The sequence below is a fragment of the Urocampus carinirostris genome, chromosome 16, assembly GCF_059441175.1.
Source record: "Urocampus carinirostris isolate Australia breed hairy pipefish chromosome 16, RoL_Ucar_1.0, whole genome shotgun sequence".
NCBI lineage: Eukaryota > Metazoa > Chordata > Actinopteri > Syngnathiformes > Syngnathidae > Urocampus > Urocampus carinirostris.
Genome location: NC_142364.1, coordinates 15,369,140 through 15,396,939, shown reverse-complemented (window position 1 = coordinate 15,396,939; position 27,800 = coordinate 15,369,140). Strand labels below are relative to the sequence as shown.

The window sequence follows — 27,800 nt, the reverse complement described above, 5'->3', positions numbered from 1 at the left end:
CGAAAAAGTGGGTTTGCAAAATTATTCAGCCCCTTTACTTTCAGTGCAGCAAACTCTGTTCAAAAGTTCAGTGAGGATCTCTGAATGATTCAATGTTGATATAAATGACTAACGCTGATAAATGGAATCCACTTGTGTCTAATCAAGTCTCTGTATAAAGTTCAAGGGGACCAAATAGTTTCGCTAGCCACTGTCGATGTATTCCTTTTTTATTTCATATATATTCTTAATCTACAATTTTGGTAATTTTTGTTTTTTACAGCACTCTTGGGAATATAACTAGGTTTCAATGTACTATTTTATCATGTACTTACAACCTAAGCCAATCTACAAGTACTACTTGGTAAATGTGTTCTATTAATCCTAATATTGTTTTTATCATTCGTTTTGTATGAAATCTAATCTCTGGTAGTCATCAATGACAATAAAGAAAATTCTAATTCCACGTGGAAGAAGGCACTAAATCATAACAGAAAAGATATATTTTATGGAGCAATGAGGATAATGTGAATCATTTCATTCATGTTTTGAGTAGGCATAAAAATAAATTCTAAAAAAGGGAATTAAAAAGAAAAAAAGGAGCGCCGAAGTGATGGTGTGGTCCGACTTCAATTATGTAAACAAGAGCATGACTAAAAAATGACTCATCTGTGTGAAAAGTTCTTCTATTAAAATGTACATTCCATATCCTTTGCGTTAAAAAATAACCACAAAATCTGTGGGGTACTAAAAAATATACGCTTCCAAAATTTACGTATCAAAACATCCCTGAGAGTTAGGTAGCACGTTAAAAACACGGTCGCGTGATCATGCTAACATTAGCATGCTGCTATGCTAACATTAGCATGCTGCTATGCCAAGCTGCCGGCGGAGCGCAGGACGTGGAACCTCTTCAGTGCCATGCGGATGGACCCGAGTTCTCGGTTCAGGTTTTCCAGGCGCTCCTCTAAGGCCACCTGAAACCCAAACCAGATCACAAGTGTTACCTAATGTACAATATTTCCTGGACTATAAGGCGCACCTAAAAACCCAAAACTGGGCAGAAAGTTGAAAGTGTGTCTTATAACCCGGTGCACACACAGGGGTGGGTAGTAACAAGGTATATTTACTTCGTTACATTTACTTGAGCAAGTTTTGGGACATTTTGTACTCCAACCAAGAAATAGTAGCGCCTACCAGCTCAGTAGCCTAGATGGTAGGGCGCCCGCTTTGAGACTGGGAGGTCGCTGGTTCGCGCCTCGGCCGAGTCATACCTAAGACTTATAACATTGGTAAAATGGCGGCGCCCTCTGTTGGCTGCGGCTGCATCGGCTCGCTACAACGGGTCAGGTGTATCGACATTTCGTTCTGTGTACATTGTTACAAAGAATGACAATACAAAGGAAATTATTATTATTATTATTATTCTAGTCTAGTGTGTCTAGCAAAATAGGGCCCCAACCGGGGTTTGAACTGGGCACATGTTTGACCAATTATCACACATCTATGCCCAATTATCCAGAACCATTTAGAAGGACTTTTTGAATATTACACGTTGTCGGGTCATTGTCATTTTACTCCACCACCACGTCAGGTTTGTCTGTTTGTTTCCGGTGTTTCTTTGCTCATTGCAGTTTCCATCTCCAGTTTTGGTCGTTGTTTCTAGTTTGAACTTCAGGTTTGGTGTTTGTTTCTGGTTTCTTGTTTGGACATTTTGTTAGTTGCTTTTTGGCCCACTTCTTTGTTTTCTGCTTTACTCTTAGTATTGTAAACGAATATTGTCCTTTTTTTAAGCAAATTAGTTTCTAGTTTCTGCCTCCCCAACACAGAGCGCCTTATAAATGAAAACAAAATGACAAAAGACTACATTTTGGGGGTGCATCTTATAATCCAGTGCGCCTTATAGAGCAGAAAATAATAATAAAATAATAAAAATGTGTCTTATTTTTCTTATTGACTATAATTTTTAAACCTATTTCCATCGTAAAATAAGATATTCTTTTGAAACGTGCCTTGTTTTGTTTTTCTTATTTTACTTTATTTTACAAGTATTTTTAGAGTAAAATACCGCTGCGGTTCGATTCCTGTTGCATACAATGCTTTGTGATTTTGATCAGCGAAATTTCCATGTCAACCATCGCACTAATATATAGTAATCCCCCGCTGTATCACGTTTCACTTTTCAGTTTTGATACTTCGCGGAGTTCCATCGTGCATTGTGGTCTACAGCAGACAACACACAGAAAATGCTATCATGTGGGCAAGTCGCAGAGGGTTGTGTATTTGTGTTAGGTGGGCGTGACTGTCTGTACGATATGCTTGTGTATGCTGTCAGTCAAACAACCGGCGGGCACACAAGTCAATGTTTCCACACAAAACAAACTGCGAAGCACGGCAATGGCATATTTTTCAGCGGCTCATTACATTGAAAAGAAATGGGACTAAGAGGAAAGCAGGACGAGCACAAAGAAATGCCGATCTCCAGCGGGTGCTCCGTGGATTGTTATCGGGTCTGGGAATGACGAAAGCGGCGTCGGGAGAGAAAGCAAAGGCTGGGCTGCAGGTCCGGCCTACTGCTACGGCTACGTATCAACTTTCAAGCTACCCCTGCTGAGCCTGTATCTCACCGACGCGAGATCTATTCGCATGAAACGGATGACCTGGAATTACAACTTGTGGGAAACTGCACACATTCATTAACGAGACCCGGCTCCACCCAAAGATCCCTGATGCTAGCGTGCAACTAGCCGGCTACACTCTGCATCACTGAAAGGAGAAGCCCTCCAATATCTTTGTGTGATTGTATAATGACAATAAAGACTATTCTTTCAACTGCAATTCTGTGTTTCTATTTGTAGATCTGCAGTTGTTATTATGTTATAGTCATAAATATTATATGTTACAGGTAAATAAGTGTTTCTACTCCGCGGGTTTTGAGTATCGTGGGACGTTTTTGGAAAGCATCCCCCATGGGATTACTGTATATCGTAAGTGGTAAAATGCGCACAGTTAGGTATCAGTAGCACTTACTGTGGTTTTAGTTCCATGCACCTTATAGTCCAGTGCGCCTTGTATATGGAAAATATGACAAAAGACTATTTTTGGGGCGTGCGCTTTATAGTGCGGAAAAAAACAGTATGTGTAAGTCCAAAGGAGCATCTTTTTCCAGATTGCCTCACCTGATTCAGCTTGGTCTTCATGCTCACTCGACCGCCTGAGGACGACTGAGGCATGCGGTTCAGAGATGCCTCGATCTGCAACCGGGCACAGACAAAAAGCTTAAAAGGATTATTAAAGACCAATCTTTTTTCAATTAGACACGAAACATGTAGGGGTTACTCCAGTTGCAAAATATTCTATGCAACAGGGGACTCGAGAAATTTAGTCTCCAAGTTGACCGATCCTTTAGAGCTGTGACATCACCAGAAGAAAAACGGACTCTCAAAAACTGTGGGACGCCTTGAAGCAACATATGAGGAAACTCCAAATCAGACGGCAGATGTAGTAAACAGCAATTGCATACCGCCCATTTCTGCTTGATGAAATCAGAAATTTCTTTACCGTGTCGCTGGCGGAATTGTGATTGTTTCGTCCGAGTTGGGTGCTTTGATCTCCAAAAGCTGTAAGTTTACCTGCCACCGTTTATTGCGTGTGTTCCTTTTTTGCCTTTGCCTCCTTTTAGGTAGGCGATTGGGGCTTTTCATTTGTGTTTTTCACCACGTGTCTCGCAGTTGCTATGATATTGTCCGGTTAGCTAGCCTGCAGTGTCCACTGGTATTTGTGTTTGCTGCCATATTGTTTGTTCCCAGTTAGGCTGGCTGCTTACTTTACCCAGCCTCCCCTGTGTTCGTGCTTGTTGCCGTAGCCGTTTTTCGTTAGCTTCCGGTTAGCCTGGCTGGTTACTGCATGTTTTTAGTCTCCTTTTTTCCCTCTGATCAGTCCGAGTTTTCCCTGTTTAGCAGCCGGTTTGCCTGCCATGTCCTTTAATTTATTCTTGGCTGGATTAACCCTCATTAGCTCTCCATGTGTATTTCTTGCCAGTTAGCCTCATTTTGACTGGTCTCCTTTGGGTGTACCATTACTGCATCCACTTCAACAAAACACCTATGCATTCCACACAAAAACTACCAAAACTTGTCACAAAACACTCCAAACATATTTGGCTAATTAGCATGTAAACCAACATAGTGACTGGCTTGCAAGGGTGCCAGTTTTAATCTGATGACGTCACAGCTTTGGAGGTCAAATACGAGACAGGCTCTCTTCAAAATGCATCATCTCCGAAAATAATTGGAATATTACGATGAAATATAAATATAGATATTATGCAAAAAATATGCACTATTTTCTCACATTTTGAATGTTTTAGTATTTGGATTAAACCTTTTAAAGATGCAAAGAATACACACATGTTTTCAGTTAATGTGCTGAACTTGCCTCAAGTTTCTCCCGTGTGAGCTCATCAAAGAGCCTCTCGGCCTCCGCTAGTGACAGATCTTTATTAGAAGAGACTGGATTTCCTGCTCCATCTTCAGATGCCGGCTGCGCACACTCTGGCATGTTCCAGCTGACGGCAGCGTCTAAGAGACACCATCTTTGTCACACACACTCTATTTAATTACCGTAGACCCCCGGGATACAGTCTTCTTCCAGAGTCTCATGAGAAAGGAGGCTTCTCACACTTGTTTCAGTATTTTCTCGTCATTACCGCCTTGTGCTACCGCTCTGGATTTTTCCAAGTTAGATTTTTTTCCCTTGTTGTTGCAGCTGTATGAGACAATGCCTATTCTGTCTCAGATTTTAGACAATGTAGTGTAGGGGTCTCCAACCTTTATCAAGCTGAGATCTACTCTTTGTCACTAATGAGCACGAAGGGCATCTGGTTTGATGTAGATTTCTCAAGTATTAAAATCGCTCACTTTTTGGAGAAATTCAACGTTTTAAAGTAAAAAAGGGTGACCTACGTGAATTGTGTAGATCCGAGGAGAAAATGATTTGAGGGGGCAAGGGGGGAATTATAAAACCCATTCATTTTTCACATGTGAGACAGTAAAAGTGCCAGATGTATCTCTGGGGCTAATCTTAGCCAAGTTGTCTAGGAGCAAGCTGGCTATAGAGAATAAATCAGCGCAGTAACTGAGCCAAGTTCAATTTAACCTGCTTTCATGCAAACGACTTGAGACTAAATTCAGCCAAGACAATAAATGTATCAATATTTTGTTGGGTTACAAGTGTACCGAAACATGTCTCCTCCACACCCTTTTCTAATTTTTTACCAGTGACCCAATTTTATGCCTGATTTTCTAAAACAGCAACATTATGTTATTACTATGTTGTTACTATGTTATTACCGGGTTAATCATTGAAGTAAGGGTTAAATAGAGTCAACTACTAAAAAAAAAAAACACAACAATTTCACTAGAAAATCACAATGACCAAGCACTGGTTAGCTTTTTTAGAACAGGTCCGTGGGCACCTCAGCTGTCCTTAGGGGGCACCCTGGTACCCAACCATGTTGGAGACCCCTGTTGTAATGTTAGAGAGTAAGGTGGAGAAGGATAGGGGGAACCTGTGCTCTTTTCTTCAGGTAATTTGCTTAATTTGTGATGTTATGTTTGATTCAACATGATTGAAAATAATACCTAAAGAAATAGGTATACAAATACAGAGTCCCTGCTTTATTCACTTTACAATGGGGAATAAGATGTCATTACGGCCCCTTTTTATGGCATTAACCGCCATAGGGACATCATAAACAAATGATTTTAAGTGTCCAAAATAAAAATTTTGCGGTGAAGTTTCTAAGATGCTTGTCTGCTATCGGTAAACGTCATATCAAATGCTGGTACGGGAATGGTTAACGTCACAGCATCATTAAAACATTGAAATGCTACTGGCTAAACTCCCTCTCACAATGCCTGTTTTTTAATTTAATTAAGAATCTTGTGTGCTGTGTAAAGACCTTGCAAGTCCGCGATAAAATACTGTATTTTCTGTACTGTATTTATTGGTTATGAGTCCCATGAATTGCTGTAATGCTAAGGGTAAAAGCAAAAACATGATAACTATGGAGACAAAGGTTGCAATTCTCAAGAAATATAAGGAAAGCAGACGAATTGCTACTCCAGTCATGTTGCATGGCTGTAACCAATCCCCGGTCCGGACAAATTCTAAGAGCGTGAAAAGTTGAAGTTTTAAAAACTGTTTTGTTTTCAATTTGCGGTCTCCTCTTCCTCAATCTGCATCCACCCGTTAACTCCCCTTGACCAGCTCAAGTCAAACCCAAAGTAAATAAAATGTTATTTTTCTTACATGTATATGCATTTAGAATGTTATATAATCTTATGCACGTATGATAAACATAATTTGTACTTACTATACACTATTTTGTTGTTTTAATGTTTTTTATATAGGGTATTGAAGGTTCATAATTCATTAGCTCATTACCATACGTTTCTCTCCCTGCTATATGGCAATTTCACTTTGCGATCTCCAACCTCAGAAAGGATTCATGTCGGGTATAAGGTACTTCCATTTGCTTTCTTACCATGATCAGCAGACTGAAAGTGCAGTTTCTTCTTTGGGCTGGTACTGTTAAATGAGTGGCGCCTCACGTGGTTGGCATGTGTGTCACATCTACAAAATGAGTACAGTATTGGAAAAAAAAATACAGCAGTAGTTCTGTTTGCAGGAAATGGAGGAGGCTTACAAATGACCTCAAGTTGTATTCAGTGCGAGCAAAACACCACACGTCTGAATACTCAAACTACTGCATGAAAATCCTACTTAAAGAGCTCAAGGTTATCTATACGTCACATTAACTGGTATACTGGCGAATTGATTTTTGACATCTATAGTTGTCCACACAGTGTAAAATTTTGGCGGGGCGAAGGTTTTAATTGTTACCACCAGGGTCTCTTAATAAAACACACACACTATGTATGTGAATATACATATAAAGGCTAACTTAATCCAAATAACTTTTAGAGTTCTCATTATATAAATGATGAACGCTATGGTGTGTATTTGGGCTACATATCTCTGTCAATCAGAAGGAATCTTGGTCAGTCAGCCCTTCCCCCCATTCTAAAGCATGCACTGTGTTTGTAAAGCCCACATTGCGACTAGACGGCTAGGTAAAATCTGACCTTAACGACTGTTGCATTTTCCCCCGAGTTGAACATTTTTCAACTCTGCAAGCAAAAAAAAGCCTTAGTACCAACCATTCCGCGCAGAAAACCTGCCCAGGCCCTTTCCGCGCTGCCAGCGTTTTCAACAGAGCGTAAAAACTCGGTGCTGCCATTGCAAGCAATTAGAAACGTTCGCTCAGAGCAGAAAATGCTATGATGGACACGGGCCCCAACTCATAAGTAGCACGCTACAATAACCTCCTGTAGACCATTGAAGAAGAACACATTCCGTCATAGCAGCGGTCACAAAACCAGCGGTACTAATAATTGGCACTGTAATTTACCAAATGCCTGATATAAGTATTAAATTTAATTAAATGTATAACTCATATCGATAATTAGAATGAATTAATGGTCTTCATTAACGAAATTAGAGGGCTTCTCCTTTCAATTCAAACTACTTAAAAAGGTGAAAATGTGCAAAAGGGTAAAAACGTTAAAAAACAATATAGAATAAACATGGTCAAATTCACAGTGGGGGTAGCACAGCGGCACAGTGGTTAGCACGTGTGCGGCACCGTTCTGAGGTCATGAGATCGAACCTCCTGTGTGGAGTTTGCATGTTCTCCCCGTGCTTACGTGGGTTTCCTCCGGGCACTCCGTTTTCCTCCCACATTCCAAAAACATGCATGTAAGGTTAATTGGCCGGTTCAAATTGTCCCTAGGTGTGAATGAGCGTGCGAATTGTTGGTCCCTGAGTGGCCTGCGACTGGCTGGTAACCAGTTAAGTGTGTCCCCTGCCCACTGCCCGAGGATGGCTGGGATGGGCTCCAACACCCCCGCGGCCCGACTGAGGATAAGCAGTGCAGATAATGGATGGATGGAAATTCACAGTGGCAGTTGTAGAGTACATTTGGTCTGTTTACTTACCACGGGATCACAAAATTCTATGGGAAACATTGTTGTCAATGGCAGGCAACTTAAAATCAAACTTTGATGCTTATAAGCATCAAAGGCAGTAAATAATCTTATTTTTGATACCTTGAAAAAAACAGTTTTTTGAAAAAGGGGGTTGTATATGTTCTCTACATCCAGACTTGAACCAACCTGTTGTTGAGGTGCTCCTCCCGCGGCATCATGTGACCAAAGGCGGTGGAGTAGTTCTCGGTGGGGCAACGCTTGGGGCTGCCCTTAGCTGGCAAAGCGGCGAGTAACGTCTCTCTCTTTGCTACCCGGGCACGCAGTAAAAATGAAAACACCACGGAGAAAAAACAAAACAACCCATGGAAGTCATTTATATACCGGAATAGACAATAAGAAATGTGGAAAGTGCATACTTGGCGTGGTTGCGATGGGGCTCCGTAGTCCCGCTGGCGGCAGCGAGGACGACCGATGGCCATCCGGAGACAAACTTCTTTGACTTTTGAGCGCACCTTCTGCTGCTCCTTTGTGATTGGCCCGCCCTGCAAGCAAGCCAACATGTCATCGGGAAGCAGGAAAGGTGTTTGAACCATAAATATTCATACATGGGGCTCGGCTCTCGGTAGCTCTGGTGTCCTCCATCTCAATCAGCGCCCGCATGATGGGCGTCAAGAGGCCGGCTCCCTCGTCCCTGGGTCTGGACGTGGACGGCCTTGGCTCGGCATCTTGTGGGGGGCTGTACCTGCAGGACCAGAATGCAGGTGAGTACAGAGAAAGTGTCCCTGTTTACACAAGGCTTTCTTTTAAAAGGCATTCATATTAAGGATGCGGTGCATCGTTTAAGGTGTCCTCAAAAAGTTGGAAGTAGAATATCTGCTCTATTACAGTGCTGTGAAAATGCCTGATTTCGGTGTATTTTGCATATTTATCACTCGCAAATATTTAAAATCATCAAGCCAATCTTAATATCACACAGAGACAACCCAAGGAAATACAAAATGCAGTTAATGAAACGTCAATTCTATTCATTAAGGCACCAAAAAATCCAAATCTATATGGTCCTATATGTGCCCCCTGAACCTAATACTGTGTTAGGCCACCTTTGGCGGTGATAACAGAAATCAAACGTTTACAATGATTAGTAATGAATCTTTCACAACACTGTGGAGGAATATGGGCCCACTCTTCTTTGCAAAATTGTTTTAAACCTGCCATTTTGAAGGAATATCTACCATGAACCGCCCATTTTCACAGGCTGGAAAGAGTTATATTTAGCGTACATTTTCAGTTGCAGAAAGTTCTTCCTGTTACAATTTATTAATAGGAAACGCAACCTTCATTTTTTGCATGCCCCATAATAAATGTCCATAATTGGTAATCATTGCTCTAATACACATTTCATAGTGCCCTGTTGGGCACAATGATGCATCATAGGACAGTGCTACACAAACTAATGCAATGACGAAGTGAAGCCACCAGATAGCAATGTTGGCGTCATTTTAATAACCAGACTTGTTGAGAAACATAACAACAATTTCAAGCACTTCACCCAAAATGTAAACATTTCTCAAACCTTGAAAACACAACAAGCATTTTCAAAGTTTTCAAGCACCTGTGCGAATCATGTTCGACAAAAGAAAAAATCCGGAGCTTTTCAAAGACAGTCAAACCTGCCTCATTGCAGTATCCAAAGGGAACGCCGACTTTGTGGTGACAACCGATTGCTCTTCCAGACGTGGTGACCTCCTGCGAGTGACATCCGGCTCCGTGTTGCCTCTGCCGGGTGAGCGCAGCAGGTCAGGATGGTGGAAGAGACTGCAGGATATGTTAAATAAGTCATGGTGGCATTCCTCCGCATGTCGACAGCGGAAATCGGCATAGCGGTTCCCTCACCCGGCTCCGGACGGCTGAGAGGCCCCATGGGGGCTGAGCCGGAGCCTGGTCTGGTTCTCATGCTCCAACTGTCGCACCTGAGATTCCAGTTTGGAAATGGTTCTGAAAGGAGATGTGACAATAGATTACAAATGACATTTTTTTCATATATCATATTTAGAGTAGAGGTAAGATCGGGCCTAGAAAAAAAATCCAGCATGAACTCAAACAGGCCTTCGGATATTAAAGCCCGACCCAGCCCCAGTCCAACTACTGTATTTTCTGGACTATAAATCACTCTGGATTATAAATCGCCCCACCCAAAAAATGCATAATTATAAGTAAAAAAATTGGCGGAAATGTATTTTATATATAACCAGCGACCTCCCATTCTCGGAGCGGGCGCCCTACCCCCAAGGCCACCAAGCTTCTAAATGCATGATTAGAAGTAAAAAAATCGGCGGAAATGTAAAATTCATCACCAAAAGCATACATGTCATCTTAAGATGCATTTTAAAATTAAAATAAAATAGGGAACAACAGTCTGAATAAGTGTACGCTATACTAACGTTACACCTTCCATCCCCTTTTTTTCTTTCTTTCTATCATTGATTCTCGGTGTTAATAAATTATGTGTCCTATTTCAAACGGCCTGATTTATTGATTCCATTTTAATAACGTAATTTAATTTTTCTAAAAGTGTCGGAAATTCTAGCATACTTCAGAGAAAAAAAGATTTATGGTGGAGCACCAGCTACACTTATAGGCAAATTCATTTACTGATTGCAGTAAAGAGTAATTTGCTTCATTCCTAAGGATTTTCAAAATTAAAGCTAGAAAAATCCCTACACATCTTTTATTTTGTGTGTCTGCAGAGGTGACATTAATAATTTGCGATTTTCCACGGGTTGTTCTAAGGGTTGCCGGGAACATTTTTAAGGCCGTCCGTCATTTTGACGAAGTAAAAATTGGGCCGTAAACCACAGCAGCAGTACATTCTTAAGAACATAGAGAAGCACTTTAAGAGAGAGAGAGGCAGAGAGACAAAGAAGAAAAATAATAGGTTGATAATAATAATAACAAAGGTCAGCGAAAGAGAATCTCGGCCTGAACGTGACGATTGACATTTTCGGCCTGACCTGTGTCGGGCTTGGATTTGGTCTTAAGATCTTACCTCTAAATCAGAGTGAAATGAAAATCACCTTTTAAGGTCTGAAATGAGATCGTTAGCTTGGTTGAATTTGTCCTCTGTTGACATCAAGGTGCTCTGTCAAATAAAACATTTTTATACACAATACTCAAATGCACAGGTAATCAAAATAAGAATTAAAATTTAAAAATGTAATCAACAACAAAAACACAGTCAAATAAGTAAAATTCTACTTCTACTTTCTTTATTACTCACCTTCAGCCTTTCATTGTCCTTCACCACCGAGTTATATTGTGCAAGTAACTGGAGATAGGAAGAAAATTACACCACATATCAGTGTTTCTCATAGAATTTTGTGAGATCCTAGTGGGTAGACAGGATAGGTGGTTCTGGGGGCATGCTCCCTCTAAGAAAAATGTGTACAGCATGGGAACCTTTCGTGCCATGCATGATTTCTAACCATGACGTCTTAGTGTATTACCTACAGTAACCTTGGAAACGGTGGTCCCAGCTCTTTTCAGGTCATTGACCAACTCCTGTCGTGTAGTTCCGAGCTGATTCCTCACCTTTCTTAGAATCATTGGGACCTCACAAGGTGATATCTTTTATGGGGCTCCACCCCGATTGAGATTGACTGTCATGTTTAGCTTCTTCCATTTTCTAATGATTGCTCCAACAGTGGACCTTTTTTCACCAAGCTGCTTGGCAATTGCTCTGTAGCCCTTCCAGCCTTGTGGAGGCGTACAATTTTGTCTCTGGTGTCTTTGGACAGCTCTTTGGTCTTCGCCATATTACAAGTTAAAGTCTTACTAATTGTATGGGGAGGACAGGTGTCTTTATGCAGCTAACGTCCTCAAACAAGTGTATCTGATTCAGGATGATACATGGAGTGCAGGTCAACTTCTAATGGGCAGACTAACAGGTATTTTAGGGTCAGAATTCTAGATGATACACAGGTGTTCAAATACTTATTTGAAACTATATCACACCAATTGTTAAAACATCATGCATGATGATTTCTGGATTTTTCTTTTTAGTTTATCTCTCTCACAGTGGACATGCACCTACGGTGAAAATTTCAGACCCCGCCATGATTTCTCAGTAGGAGAAATGGCAAAATAGCAGGGTGTTCAAATACTTATTTTCCTCACTGTACATGGCACAAATACACATTATGACATTTGGATAATAGGAAATCTATGAGTAATTTTGATTAATTTTGCACTTATATATATTAAAAGAATATTATCATATTTGAGACTCTGGTAGGACCAATTACACCCAGGCGGCCCGCAGGAATCTTCCTATGTATGGGAAACACTGCTCATTGATCAGTCGCCATTGCTTTTCAAATTCCTGATGCTCGCCTCACCTCTTTTTTGGCTTGAGCCTCCCGTTCCCTCCTGGCCTCGCTTTCGTCGGCCTGCCGCTGAGCCTTAGTGGCGGCTGTCGGTTTCTCTTTGGCTGCTCTCTTGCTTTCGTCCAGGCGCTGGCGCAGCGAGTTGACAGTGGCGCCCGCCACGGCGTAACGCTCGGGCCACTGGGCCTGCACACGCCAAAGGGAAAATATTAAGATGCGTATACTAATGTGAAACATTCCCACAATGATGTCGGTACCAGCTGTTTCTCTAGCGTAGCGTTGTTTTTTTCCAGTTGGTCAATTCGTTGGCTCGCTTCAGCCAGTGCTTTCTCGAGATGCTGACACCTGAAAAGAAATTTTGAGAAAAATAATAGCAAGCAATGGTGTTTCCAAAAAGTTCTGCTAGAGCTGTCATTATATGAACAATCGCAAACTCTCTGGTGTGCTTCGCTTGCAGGATTTGTTGGGATCATTTACATGGTTTTGCTCCAGCCTCAGTGTTCCTATGTTTCCTGAGAGGGGGATTGAAAGGATCGCAATGCCGTGTATTTGTGCTCTGTATCTGTCAATCTACAGTAAATATTTAGCTAATTTAAACTTTCACGTTGTTTATACAAAGCCACTTCAATTTCAACAAAAATCCCTGAAAAACAAACAACGCAACAAAAAGTAAAGAAAAATATTTACTTTTCAGTGCAACAACAAATGCAAGAAAAAACTATTTCTACACATTGAAATTGAAATAAAAGATCACTTGATATAAATTAGAATATTTGCAGATCTAAAAAAATAAATTGTAACATGCAAAACAATTTTAGCTTTTCCAAACGGAACAGATTTAAAGTAAAAAACAAAACGGAGAACCTGACAAAAATGCTAAATAAAACATAACTTTAAATATTAACTCTGCAGTGCCATAAATAAACTATAAAATACAAAAGAAGCTATTTACAATTGAAGTTTAGCCAATGAACCTCTTATGATTTACTTAAAACAAGAACGGTGGCATTACATACTATATATTTTAAACTAGATTTTTAAAGTATATGTTTTTCTTATAATAGAAAAAAGGGATAAAAATAGTAGAACAAAATATGAAATTGATTCCTTTTTTTAAACAAAATATAAGAAAATAATACAATAGCAATACAATAAAAAATATATAGTAAAACTAAAAATGAAATAGTACGTAGAATACAAATAAATACTTAAAAATACTTAATACTTACAATCTTCATAAATGCTTAAAATGAACTAAATCATCTAGCTTCCATATAAGATAATTTTCCCCAGGTATTCAATTTGAGCGAGGTTGCTTAAAAAGCCCCAGGGAGCCACTAGAGAGCGCCAAAGAGCAGTATGACCGCATGCAGCTCCAGAGCCATTGTACACGAAAGCAGATGTTTATCGATTTTGGGGATATTTTTGGGGGGTGCCTTGACACAAAAACTACTTAATGACTCTCCCAGAGTTTTAAAGTACTACTATGTCAATTCTCACGAAAATCAGTTCAGCCGTTTCAGAGCCTATAAGCCACATACGGACACAAACACGAAAATCAGAATTTATATAATAATTTAGAACTAGACTGGATAGACTAGATATATCTAGGTCTAGATGAAGAAGTACTCCCGATTTTAAGTACTATTTCTTATTTCACTAGGGAAAAAAAAGTTCAAAAGAAAAAGGTAAAATATAAAAAAAGTTTTAATGCAAAAAAAAAATCAAAAAATATAGTAAAACAATAAATAAAATAGTTCTTTAATGAGGGAGTATACGACTTACTAAAAAAATTTAGTGAAATAAGAAAATTATTGGTAAAACAAGAATGAAATTCTGCTCAGGGCTTCAAAGAATTTTGCAGTCTATTCCCAACCCCCCAAAAATATTTGTTTGTGTGTTTTTGGCAGTTCAATTTCAGATGAAAAGATTAAATGGATTTTCTTATTGACTAAGAGTTAAAATAATTAGCACACACACCTCTCTGAAAGCACCCGGTTGCTCCTTTCCAGGTTTCCTGAAAAATCTCGAAGCTCCAACTTGTCTCGCAAAGCTTGGATCTCACACTCGTAATATGCTTTAAGGTCCGCCACGTGTCGCGAGTGCTTCTCTCGTAGGTTCCGGCGGAGCCTGGACAGGAGCAGATGCGGATAAGAGAAGAGAAACAATAAAGACAATATTTTAGATAATACACAACTTTGGAATTCCACCACCTTCCATAAAAAATAAACAAAGTAGTAACAGCATAAACTACTGCTATCTGGTTTTAATATCAGTGCTGGGTCTAATGTGTTCCAGGAACGCAATTACTCCTTCTTGGTAACGAGTGATATAGGCGGTGTGTATAAATCTACCAACAAAATACAACCAGATATATTTATGGTGGCGCCATCTCATCACAGAGTGCCAGGACGATGAATTCCTTCTCATGTAGATGTTCCCCCTACCATGCATACTCGCATCTAAGCCAAATTTACAACGATAAAATAATGTACTGAAATCAGGGAGTGTGTCATCAGTAGCAAAAGGTAGGGATGTGCATGAGGGGAGTAGTTGTGGCTTAAAAAAGGGACAACAAAAAAACAGGAAATAGATGAGCCAAATGTGAGCAAAGCATTAAACAGTAAAAGTTTGATGAATTTTTGTCTTGGTTTTTGTAAAATTATTTTCGCAATACACCATTGCTGGAGAAAAAAAGGTATATCTTGGACATTACCCAGAAATGGTGATGAGATATTTGAGTGGCTTGAAGTTCAGAGATAAAACGAATATGGAGCGTCTCGTCTGAGTGTTTGTTTGCAGGTACTCTAAATTGCTCAAGACAATATATATGAATATATATGAAGGCTTCACTGCTATTTCTGTTAGTACGTAGCTATTTTAAGCAGTTTTAGGGGTCGGCTTCAACGTGAGTATATGCAGTCATTTGTAACTAGATAGTTACTTTCAGAGTTATGTGTAGTGAATTTCTTAGTCGGGCATTCAGTGGAATGGATAAGATCTATTCCACTAGAAGAGGTGAGAGTAATGAAAGACCTTGCCCAAATGGCACGTATCCCAGCGGGTAGAAGCAAGATCATTGGAACAATGGAAACCACTGTGTTTAACACAACTAGACATTGAAGACGTTGAAAACATGTAGTTTTTTTGCACGGCCCATTATAAATGTCCATAAACGATACGTAATCCTTGCGCTAGTACACATTTCATAGTGCCCTGTTTAGGTTTAGTAAGCACCTGTCCTCTATCCGCTTCATTGGACATACCGTACTAACTAATGCCCGCTGCCGTTAATCGCGAGGGAAGTATAATATGCAATGGCAAAGCAAATCCACCAGAAAGCAGTGTCATCATCATTTTCAAGCAGACTTGTTGAGAAGCGTGGCCACCATTTCAAGCATTTACAAGCACTTCACCCAAAACTCAAGCACCTTTCAATCCTTGAAAACACAACATTGAAATTCAAGCATTTTCAAGGATTTCAAGCACATGTACAAACCCAGTGGCACGTTTGCTGATGTTTGTTTTTTCCTTATTTAAAATTACGGTTCTATTTATTATTATTTATTTTAGGACTCACAAAGAGAGGACTACGGGATCATCTGGAGCACCAGAGCCAGGTCTCAATGTGGCCTCTTCATGAGCTCCAGTCTTCATCTGAGGGGTAAATGGAATGTCCTGGGACGCATCGGAGACGCCATCAATACTCAACGGTGTCATGGAGGAAGGACGAGATGCCTCAGCAGGAAGTGCCTGTTAAAGTAGAACAACAAAAACTCAGGTAGGTAACAAGAGTGACAGTTTTAGGACAACATTCACTATTGACCCTTTGCACACACGTGACCATAACCACGAGACAGGCGGCAGTAAACTTTAGTAAACAGTACTCTCACCGGGTGAGGCCAGTTAACAGTAGACAACAACAAAAACCTATACTAGTCAATACCATTCAACATAACCAAATAGTCCAGTCTCCATGACTTCAGTACAAACGATCTGTACCACTATATTGTAAATGGAGTATCCCCATACACCGGTGCTGATTTGAAAGATTCTAAAAGTCTGGATGCTTACCAATTCTTCATAGCTTGTTAGGTTACCGGTACGCGTTGCTCACATTTGTGGGGAGGTACCTCAACGGTAAGACACTAACGTTAGCTGTGCATGCTTATACGATTTATCCAGGAGTGGCATCAAATCTCACATTGACTGTAACAGAGAGCTGCTCAAATAATTCAGGGTCTTTAGCATGAATTTCAGTATTTGTGCCTACAGTAGCACAAGCTAAATTATTGGTAGCTACATATAGTATCTTTAACTAGTACCTACTTGACCCCTCAACGTTCCTGTAAAACTCCCCTAAAATCCCAATCCAAGAAGTAAATTGAATGCCGTTTGGAGAATATGGACATTTTTGGTCTCTTTTGAAAGGAAACACTCTCAAGTTTTGTCCCAAACTGATATCATCACTGCAAGTGCTACTAACATTGAGTCATCTGAGTTGAAACACACAGAAATAGAAGGTTTTTACTATCGCCTAATTTTTTTTTTGTTGCAATTAAATGCCTACAATTGAGTGTAGCATCGGCATCTTAGCAAGGCAACAGTTGAGACAATAGCTTGAAGCCTTACCCGGTACCTTGTTCAATTTGTTCACAATCAGAAAAAACTAACATTCTGTTAGACACATTTTTCTAAGGGTAGGTTTAGGCGTTTTCAAAAATGGCCATTTGCTTTTACAGAGGTCAAACGTTTCCTGTAGTCTTTCACCAGGTTTGCACACACTGCAGGGGGGATCTTGACCCACTCCACACAGATCTTCTCTAGATCAGTCAGGTTCCTGGGCTGTCGCTGAGAAACACGGAGTTTGAGTTCCCTCCAAAGATTTTCGATTGGGTTCAGGTCTGGAGACTGCCTGGGCCATGCTACAACCTTGATATGCTTATTACGGAGCGACTCCTTGGTTTTCCTGGCTGTTTCTCTTTACTACACTTAAGCCTTTGAAAATGTGTATTATACTGTGGCCAAATTTTTAGACATTTTAAAAGAGTTGTAAATGTTTGACTTCTCTCCAGATCAAATCAATGACTGTGCACACTTGCGCATAAGAATGGTGCGTAAAAATGAATACAGAGTTGCATTTGCGCATGTTTACTTTCGGCTCTGATTTCAATACACATCGAAAAATTTTAAACATTTATGTTGGGAATGTCATTGGCTGGCCAATGTGTCGTCAATCATTTAATTCAGTTACTACTGGCTAAAGGTATTCAAAACTACAAAAAGGCAATCTTGTTTTGATTAATACAGGCCCTTATAGGCTAATGCGTGCCGTGGACCATGAAAAAAAGCCCGCTATTGGCCGAGAATGTTGTCAACGAAAAGGACAAAGGCTAACGGCCATATTGGAAACTATTTTACGAGTCTGTTTATCTGCAAACAGAAATTAGGGGGCAAAACTAATGGATTCAGACAAGGAAGAAATGCTTTTAGGCAGATTTGTTTTTTTGTCTTTTGGCATTTTCTTGTGTTTTGGAGGATACAATTTACCAGGTTGGATGCACTGGACGGTCCTGGAAGTAACGACTTCCTGTTGCATATATTTAACTAATTTGATGACTCAAAGCAGACGTATTTAGTGTGTTATTCCAGGTTTATAGTTCTATAGTTTTTGGGTATTTTGTTTCAGACTGAACACGATGTTTCTGTGATAAGTAATTTTTGAAATAGCAGCATATATGGACTCCCAAGAGTTTAAGATTTCCAATGATATGTGGCATGATGTATTTCAGTGACTGGTGACATCGTACAGACACATATTTGTTAACAGTCCGACGGTCCTCATGCCAGTTGATATAAAATTGCTTGGAAACACATCAAACGTACCTTGTAAAAAAAAAAGACTTGCTGCAAATCATGGAGTACTTAGAAGGCTGCTAGTCCATCTGACTGATTTTAGATATCCATGACCGTGTTCTGTCTTCATCAAAAAATATATGATAAAATGCCATATTGGGCTTAGAACTTTGCCAGTTCGCACAGCCAACCGCACAGCAAGAAATCACCACCAAAATTGTCATGTGAATCGGTCGTGGTTATTGAAATTTGTTTCAACTTCACTGCTCGTTCAACTGCCATCCACTCCCGAGCTTTTGTTTTACCAGTCTTCCATGGCGCTCATAATTCCCGTGAATGCAACTTGACATCACATGCAAAGGGTATACAAGTGGGTAAGCACTATGTGACTTACCTGCGGAGTGGAGGTCCCGGAGCACCCCCAGTCTGAATGTTTGGCGCCTGTGCTCTGCTTGTGCTGGTAGATATCTCGTAGAGAAACACCTACGTTCTCTGCCTACATGAGAGGGTCATTTTTTATTGAGCAATTTGGATTTTTTCCAATACAGTAACTACACGCTGTATCGCGGTTTACTTTAGGCGATTTTGATTATTTTCATCATGTAATGTTGTTCTACATTCTGATTGGCTAAACAGTCGTACGGTCCCTTTTTTGCCAGTGCGCCAATAACGTTGCAGTCTAAGTTGTGGGTATAACAGCTTGATCAACCTACGCACAAATAATTTTCAAGTCATCATTGTCAATTAAACCCTCTGGACAGACAAAAGCACCTAAAGAGAGAGGAGGAGGCTTTCAATCGCCCAGAAAGTTGGACTGAAGGAAGGAAAAACCATTTTTTCCAATAATGTCCAAATGATGATGACAAAATTGTATCTGAAGTTTAGTTGATGGTTTTAAAACATTCAGGTGGCCAAAGTCAGCCTTCTTTTCACCTCCTGAGTCCTCACAAATAAAATGTGAAAATTCGGGTTTGCTTCTGGCTAGGCCCCTCAAATCAAGTAAATTGGTCAGACCCCGCTTTGGTTGTACAAGAATCCTTTATATGGAAGCTTATTAAACAATGTATGTTCAATGTTGAAACACTATGATGAAAACCCACACAATGAACTGTAAACACCCTGAAATGCCAGCAAAGCAGCCAGACTGGGTGAGCTGCAGGATTGGGCCAAGGGGTTTCTGTATTATTACAATAAAACTAGTTCAAAATGGTTAATAAAAAGTTGTTAAAAGTGTGTTCTCTGTTGCAAAAATGATGAATACATCGGTGATTGATATTGATTCATTGAATATTTAATTACCTGTTCCACAGGAGGTTCTTGCAGGAAAAAAGCGCCGCCGCCGTGACCGAAAGCATCGGGCAGACGATGATAAAGGTCGCACTCATTCAGACGCCAATAAGTCAAACCTGAGAGGAAGACGTAATCACAATCAAATATTTGTACATTTAGACTACAAATTGCAATTGATTATTATTTAGCATGAGTTGGAAAAGCTAATGTTTACATATAAAGTGTAGCTATAACAAAGACACTAAAACACTGCACTGTACCGCGGCACAGTTCCTTCCTGTGCAGAGTTTGCATGTTCTCCCCGTGCTTGCGCGGGTTTCCTCCGGGCACTCCGGTTTCCTCCCACATTCCAAAAACATGCGTGTCAGGTTAATTGCCTGTTCCAAATAGTCCCTAGGTGTGAATAAGCGAGTGTATAGTCAGTCTCTGTGTGCCCTGCAACTGGCTGGCAACTAGTTGAGGGTGTCCCCTGCCTACTGCCCGAAGATAGCTTGGATGGGCTCCAGCACAACCGCGACCTTATTGAAGATAAGCGTTGCAGTAATAGATGGATGGATGTATGTATTGCTGTTACTATACGCAGTCAGTTTCAGGTGTTTGGCATTGAGTTGGAAGTGTCACCTGAAGCCTCTGAAAAAATGCTGTCGCTCCTTTTCATGGGAATTGAAGCGCCGGGCGAAGCGGTGGCGGGACGGTCGCGTTCGTCGCTCTCCGTTGGTTCGAGACCCGACTGTCTCGAGCTGCGCGGCAGCTCCTCGTACTCTGGAATACGGGACACTTCCGGCTTCGCCTTCTTGGATCGCAGTTTCTGTCTTGCAGCCCAGGAGGTCAGAACCTGGCTGCACAAACAGCGCATTGGTTTAGATCAGGGTTGTACAACTGGTGGGTCTGGACCCAAATGTAGGTTTCATGATGTTTTCCTTGGCGAAATAATTCATACATCCAACAGAGCGCGCTAAGCCCCGCCCACCATAGTTACGGTATCCTAGTATCACAAGCGGAGCAAATAGGGCAGCCGAAACAAGAACAGCATGCGACTCTAGTCGATATACCTGATAGCATAGCCGAATAATTTCTTCTGGATTTTGAAAACTTATCTCAAATGTCAGTAGAAAAGGTCTCCATTATTATATTCATGGCACCAAAGTGTTCAAAGGCGCTAACCTTGTAAGGCTAGATGCAAAATGTTGGCGATCTATGAGGAAGTCGTCAGCCCCGTACCAAATACACATAGAAATAGATTCAGATTTGTCAGCTCTGACAGACTCCTACTGCAAATGTAAAGCAGGCTATATATATTTTATTGTTTTCTCTCCTAACAGACCTTCATGAGTTTTAAATATTTCACCTCACTCTTATTTCTTGGCGCATCTAATGCTATAAAAGAAGCAACGATTTCTTTGGGCTATCTTTGCAGATAACTTTCTAAGTTCATGATCAAGAGGTCGCAGGTTCGATTCCTGGCTCCTTCGTGTTATATGTCGCAGTGTCCTTGGGCAAGATACAGAATCCCTAATGCCCCCAATTAGCAGGTAGGCGCCTTGCATGGCTGACCCCCTATTGGTGTGTGAGTGTGAGTGGGTAAGTGTGAAGCACATTGTAAAGTGCTTTGGGAGGTCTTCATTGACTTGAAAAGCGCTATATAAATGCAGACCATTTACTATTTATACCCTATGAAAGAACAAAACCATTCCGGATTTTTTAAAGCGTGTCTAGGTTTCTATTTCTCTGTAATATACCAAATTAATGTGGTAGGGAAGAGTCTTTTTGTGAGGGTGATAGGGTGCTGTTATAAGGAATGAATTGAAATTGTAACCAACTGATTTTCCCAGCATGTTACTTTGAATGTAGGCAATGTTGTCTCTAACCTGCGCGCGTGCGCAATCGCGCACTGCCTGCACATTCTCAGCGCACAAGAAAATCTATCCAGCGCAATGTTCCCTCTAAACTGCGTGTGTGCGCAATTGCGCACTACCCAGAGCTTTTCCGCGCACAAGAAAATCTAGCCAGGTCACAAAAATCAGGGCTCGAAATTGCTAATTAAGAAGCCAATTAAGTCAAAGTTACAGTGCATGAAGATAAAAATACACGGGTTTCCCTGACGTTGTGTTCTAAATGCGGTATTTTGAAGTCAAGGTCGAAGTAGAACGAAGTTTAGTAAAGTGAGTAGAGTTTTTCGAGAACCGGCTTCTTCGGCTCGGCTCACTAAAAGGAACCAGCTCTTTCGGGTCCTAAACGGCTCTTCGGGTTGTTTTTACTTCTTTCGTCCCTATTTGACCAAATAATATGTAAAATTATGCACAAAATGACTTAAAGGAAGTGGGAATAGAACAAAAAAAGAAAAAAATACCAAAATGAAAAAGTAGTGAAAAGCTGAGAAAAAAAGAAACAAAAGGAGAAAAAAGAAGGAAAAATTCAGGAAAAGCCAGAAAAAAAGAAAGAAACAAAGGGAAAAAAGTAAATAGAGAACGAAAAGAAAAAAGTAACAGCTGGGAAAAAATAAACACAATGAGATTTTTTTTAAAGGAATTTAAAAAAAACAGGGAAAGAAGAAAAAGTTTGTGTTGCATTCAAATAATTTCCAATTATACCAAATCAATCTTGTTACCAATATTGTACTTCCACTAAAAATGTGAGTATTATGCGACAAAAGATACCAGGAATAAACGAAATGGAAATCTTGTGAAAGAATTGTAAAAACAAATGACATTTGTAGGCCGTACAACCTTTGCAATCGTACATTAGTCAATTTATTCAAAAGTGAAAAATAATTTTGCATTGCCGGAAACTCAGCAAAATGTAACTTGATGTCAAGTTTTGGACATGTTTGATATTGATTTAGGTCCCACACTTAGGATTGCTGTTGCTCACTGTTGTTTCAAGCGTTTTGTGTGAACGCTCAGACCCCTGGAAAACTAGAGGGAACATTGAATGTAGGTGTTAAAACGGGGGTTGGTTGTATAGGTATTCATCTTGATGGTTGATTTTACTAACAATAACAGTAATGAGTCAGGTCGTCTCTAAGACTTTATCCTAAAAGGCAGCAGCCTGTCAATCATGGGCGATGAGAGACGAGGGTTCAAGCCCATTCTCTGATAGGGAACTTAAGTCTTAAGAAATCTACATTACAAGTGCCCCGGACACACCGGTGAGCCATTGTGATACAAAACACTGTATGAGCGTGTGGATCACATGTGCATTGTTTGTGATACAAAGATGGCCGACCTAAATCGGGAGCCACGGGCTGTCGTCTGAACTGCAGGATCACCTGAAATCTACTCGATATTGCGATGCGACAAAGTGCGATTGTGTAAATGCACGATTCTACAGGTTTTTTTTCCCCAAGGATTTTTAGTTGGTGAGTGTTTGGCCAACCAGAATTGTCACGGTTCGGGTTTTAACAGCCAATCAATGGAGCGACACGACAGCGAGTAGCCTTAGTGGCCCGTTGGATTGAAAATAAATTCATCAATCAAGTGACCCACCCTGAGGTTTTCCTGACTTGTGACGGCTCCGTCACCTCAGCAGCGTCAGCATGTTCCGACCACCGGCGTTCTCGCGACTCTCCGGTCCCTCCGGGCTCCCAAGCAGACAGCGTCCCGTACCCGCTACTGAGACCCGTGGCGGCCCTTTCGTCAACGAGCGGGTTCCCGCCATCCGACCTGTGCGGCGGCGAAGGGGAGCTGAAGGGGGAGAGCGCCGCGGGGGCGGCCAGGCTGTCGCTCTCGCTGGGCGCTCGAACCGGGAAAGGGCAGTCGCCGGCCATCAGCGGTAACAGGAAGTCTTTAGTGGTGGTTGCCGTGGTGGTGTCGTCGCTGGTTTGGACGGCAGCGCTGTGGCCGAACTCGACATGCGGCGACCGGTTCTGGAGTTGCACCAGGGCTTTGATTTCATCCTGAATTAACTGTAAAATGAGGAGTTATTAGGGTTTTTACACCTTTTTCATGGCCAAATTCAAGCACTTTTCCAAGGACTTTCAAAGTCAATTCTCCAATTTCTCCAGTACCGTTAAAAGAAAAGATCTGGTGAGGATTATGTATTTTGCATTGCCACAAATATATCGGTGCAATTTTTAATCTTGCGTGTGCATTTATCAAGATTGATTTTTCAAGATTATTTTTAGATCTTGAGTAGATCGAAAATAAATTTGTTTTTGAGACAAATCTTTCCCCATGTATGTGTTGGGTAAAATATGTAGCTTATATTTTCAGTATCAGGGGGTTTTTACAATTTCAATTTACCACTGGTAAAGATAATAAATGTCCATAAATGATAGCTAAAGCTAGCAATAATACACATTTCATTCTTTTTTTTTTTATTTACTAAATTACATACATTAAATGATATGGCATTTAGATTTCATGCATTTTAAAGGGACAGTGTGTCATATTTAGTGCCTAATATTGATACAAAAAAATTAAATTCAGTAAAAAAAAAAACATTGATTTCAATACTATGCAAAAAAATCATGAACTATCATTCCAATGTTCATTTTTACCAAAAAAATCATAGGTCAAGAAATGTGCAATTCTTTTACATAGCGGTAGTTGCCGCCATGTTTGTCTGTCACCTTGCTGTTACGCTGAAGCTCTTGGCACAGGATTTTGTTCGCAGACAATACAGTGCCATCTAGTGGTCAAATACTACACACTTGGGCGTTAACAGTGCAACTTCCACAAAGGGAAATTGAGACGAATTTGAATTGACACAGCCGGCACAGTTGAAGGGCGGTTAGCGCGCAGCACTACTGTGCAGAAGTTCAGGGTTCAAGTTCAGCTGCTGCAGCCTCTCGTATGGAGTTTGCATGTTCTCCCTGTGCCTGTGTGGGTTTAGTCTGGGCACATTCCCAAAAACATGTATGTCAGGTTAATTGCCTGTTCCTAATTGTCCTTCGGTGTGAATGAGCTAGTGAATTGTCTGTCCCTGTATGACCTGCAACTGGCTGGCAACCAGTTCAGAGTGTCCCCTGCCCACTGCCCGAAGACAGCTCGGATGGGCTCCAGCACCCCCGCAACCCTACTGAGGATAAGCGGTTCAGATGATGGATGGATGAATTGACAGAAATTCCACAAATCTTGTGAAGGCATGAAGCCCCTGTCCTCCATAGAAAACAAATTCACCTGTATTTGGCACTGGTACTGTTCTTGCTGTGCAACTATTTGCTCCTGATATTGCTTCTCCACCAACTGAAATAGATGCAGCCATCGGCCCTTCGGATGGCAAGAGCAAAAAAAAAAAAATAAAAAAAAAAATAATAAAAAAATAAAAAGACAGCGCTTAGAAAAACGTTAGAAAAACACAGAAATGATCCAACTCGCGCTATCCTACCTCGCAGTCCTTCCAAACCTGCGGGTCGGTTTCCCCGCCACTGCGTATCTCCTCTACCAGGGCCTGAAGGGTCTCCAAGGAACTTGGGTTGATGAAAGGGAGGTTTTTGCTATGAGTGAAAGCATCCTCCTCTAGGCAGAGACTCCTTAAACGAACCAAGTACTTTTATTATGGATCATAACTAGGAGGTCGACCGATTATCGGCTGGGCTCATTATAGGAATTTGACAGATATCGGTATTAGCAATTCTATTGATTTGACAAGCCGATTACAAATATTTAAAACTGGGCTATTTAAGCTCAGACGCAGCAGAGCCTCCCTCTCTCTTCTTGGACGCTACCCAACTTGCACCTTCTGATTGGATAGGCGACTGGGGGTAGAGCCACTGAAGCAGGAAAAACATTAGAGTGAAGTAAAACGGCAGTTTTGCTAACTCCTGAGTCCCGACATGCCTGTGTGCCAAGACCACTTATAATATTAAGATTTTAAAAAGTCAGTGGTAGAAAAGCGTGTGTGTTTGTGTGTGTGTGCTTATGAGACCGCGTAAAATGTGTAGTTAACTTGTTTTAGGGAAGCACTTTCAGAAAGACAGGACTGCCCACTTATCAATTTGCGAGATCCAGTGAAATTTTGGTGCACTTTTTATTTTAAGTCACAATAGTTTCATTGACTTTTATATTTATTTATCGTAAAAATAATCTGGGAGCTACTTCAGTTTTTATGTACCTTTATACGAGTTGCTGCTATGCCTAATTGTACTTTAATTACTGTAAACAGTGTCAGAGAGCTGGTAAAGTTTGATTTGAATTTATGACAAATATTCTGTTTTTTTGGTCATTATTTGAAAATTTTCTTCCGCCATTTTTTAAGCTTTTACAGCAAATGAATATCGCTACAAATATTGATTGACTGCTTGTTATATTTAGTTCATGCCGTACAAACTGACGCCAGCTTCCGATTATCACGAGGGAAGAAATGCAATGGTAAAGCGAAGCCACCAGAGAGCACTGTTGGCATAGTTTTTGAGCTGACTTGTTGATTTACAGGCTCATCGCTCAAAGTTCAAGCACTTTTCAACCCTTAATAACACAACAATTAAACTTAAGCATTTTCAAAGATTTCAAGCATCCATGCGAACCCTGATACCTGATCTTATTGCATGGTACAGTCCCCCTGACGGTTTGGCCATCCACCGTGGCCCCCGTGATCTGTGAAGCCGAACGTCTGCCCTCAGAGACCCCCAGCCCCGAGGCCGTGGTGGCCTCGGAAGACAGGGGGGACACCTCGCTTTCCTTGCCGCCGTCTGCCCGGCAGTGGCTCCGGGGCCCCGAGCTGGACACGTCCTCAGAGACGCTGTCATCTGTGGACATGTTTAAGGGCCTCTGCAGAGGTGGGGGGAACTCTGACAGCTACAAAAACAAACAAAAATAAATTAATTAGTCAGTAGATCACAAACTACATGAACATAAAAGTGCATGCTGGCCTCACAGGGTGGTATGCTGGGAACACAGCAACACAGCCCAGAATATCATTGCCTGCTCTCTGTCCTGTTTGCAGGACATTGCTGCCTTGTGCTACCACATTATTAAGTACATTTTTCATCCCAGCCGCTCACCCCCCAGCTGCCGTGCCATGTATATTCACAATTTATTTATTCTTATTTTTGCACAATATTGCTGCTAGTGTCGTTGCACTACTTATTATCTGAATGACGCACTTACAGTTTAGTCCAGTTTACAAGCACTACCTTGTGAATGTTTCCTATCTAGCCCAATGTTCGTTATATCCTCTAATATGTTCCGGTCCGGCACCTTCGCTCTGAAAATGCTGGTCTACCAGTGATCCCAAGAGCCAAGAAGAGAACCGCAGGTTCCAGAGCGTTCTCCATTCGGGCCTTGGTGCTGTGGAATGCTCTGCCCCCTGAGATTCGATCTGCAACCTCAGTGGAACGGTTTACATTTAGGCTTAAAACACACTTCTATTCTTATAGCTTATGAATGATCTATATTTCACATTGACAATAACCGTGTGTTGCTTGTTATTGCAACATCTATTGCAGTCTGGTCATCCTGGAAGGGGGATTACCTCATGTGCTGTTCGTTCTCAAGGTTTCTTCATTTTCCTCATATTGAGGTTTTTGAGTTTTTCCTTGCCCTCATGTAAGTTTTAGATCGGGGATGGTGTAATAACAGTCTGTGGTTTGCGATCATCTGTGGTCTGTGCAGCCCTTCGAGACTCCTTGTGATTAAGGGCTAGACAAATAACCATGACTTGACATGGTTTATGTTTTTTCTTTTTAGTCTTTTTATTACTGGAGACGCCTAATCTTGTTGTAAACAAATCAATTCCATTAAGTTTGATTTGCTGCATTAACAACAAGAAAATAAATTCATTATTTTATCTTTTTTTGGCAGCAAGTCCGTCAGTTCGTCTTTGCCTTCTCCACAATTATTTCCTTTTTTTAAAAAAAATGCAGTCCCACTTTAAGCCCATTTTATGTGTTTAATAATTTCCCTTTTACTGACCTCAGAGCTAGTAAGAGTTTAATCATCTTATATAAACCAGTGCATGAAACAGCAGCGGGCAGACAGCGCAGATGTCACCCGGCAGCGGTGCGCCAAAATCGGGTCACCGCTGGCGGGTGACGTCGCGAGCTTGTTATGGTTAACTTGTTCGGCGGGCTCCGCTAGCATGCTAATGGCTAGCTAACTAGTCTCACTCACGCCAACTAACTTATCACTGGGTAGTTTACCGGCCCCGTTTGAGGAAAATTATCAACTTAAATGCGTTCAAAATAACGCTAAGATTTATTGCGCACACGACTTGAGTTTACCTTACCAGTTTACTAGCGTAGTCCTGTCATCCATATTTCTCAGGGATGCTAGCCGATAGTTGATTGGCTGCTCAATTGACG

General features: G+C 41.0%; 1 protein-coding gene across 1 annotated transcript; it reads right to left on the bottom strand.

Annotated features, from left to right (window-relative positions):
- Positions 1 to 467: 467 nt before the first annotated feature.
- mphosph9 (M-phase phosphoprotein 9) lies at positions 468 to 27,800 on the bottom strand. Its single transcript, XM_088319949.1, has 23 exons — positions 27,725 to 27,800; positions 26,033 to 26,295; positions 24,887 to 25,031; positions 24,679 to 24,768; positions 23,044 to 23,462; positions 20,180 to 20,397; positions 19,568 to 19,674; positions 18,663 to 18,764; positions 15,993 to 16,165; positions 14,393 to 14,542; positions 12,670 to 12,757; positions 12,425 to 12,598; positions 11,308 to 11,355; positions 11,105 to 11,169; positions 9,924 to 10,025; positions 9,705 to 9,845; positions 8,636 to 8,772; positions 8,447 to 8,572; positions 8,217 to 8,337; positions 6,527 to 6,615; positions 4,417 to 4,559; positions 3,159 to 3,233; positions 468 to 956 (listed from the first exon to the last, which is right to left on the bottom strand). The coding sequence occupies exons 2-23, from the start codon at positions 26,254 to 26,256 to the stop codon at positions 852 to 854; spliced, it is 3,042 nt and encodes a 1,013-aa protein (XP_088176075.1). The 5' UTR covers positions 26,257 to 26,295; positions 27,725 to 27,800; the 3' UTR covers positions 468 to 851.

Excerpts from the sequence above, each read along its gene's own strand:
- mphosph9 (XM_088319949.1), bottom strand. The coding sequence starts at position 26,256 with ATGTCCACAGATGACAGCGTCTCTGAGGACGTGTCCAGCTCGGGGCCC. Across the intron at positions 19,675-20,179 it reads CATTTTTTCAGAGGCTTCAG|GTTTGACTTATTGGCGTCTG; the intron begins GTGACACTTCCA and ends TCTTCCTCTCAG. Across the intron at positions 18,765-19,567 it reads AAGAACCTCCTGTGGAACAG|GCAGAGAACGTAGGTGTTTC; the intron begins GTAATTAAATAT and ends CCTCTCATGTAG.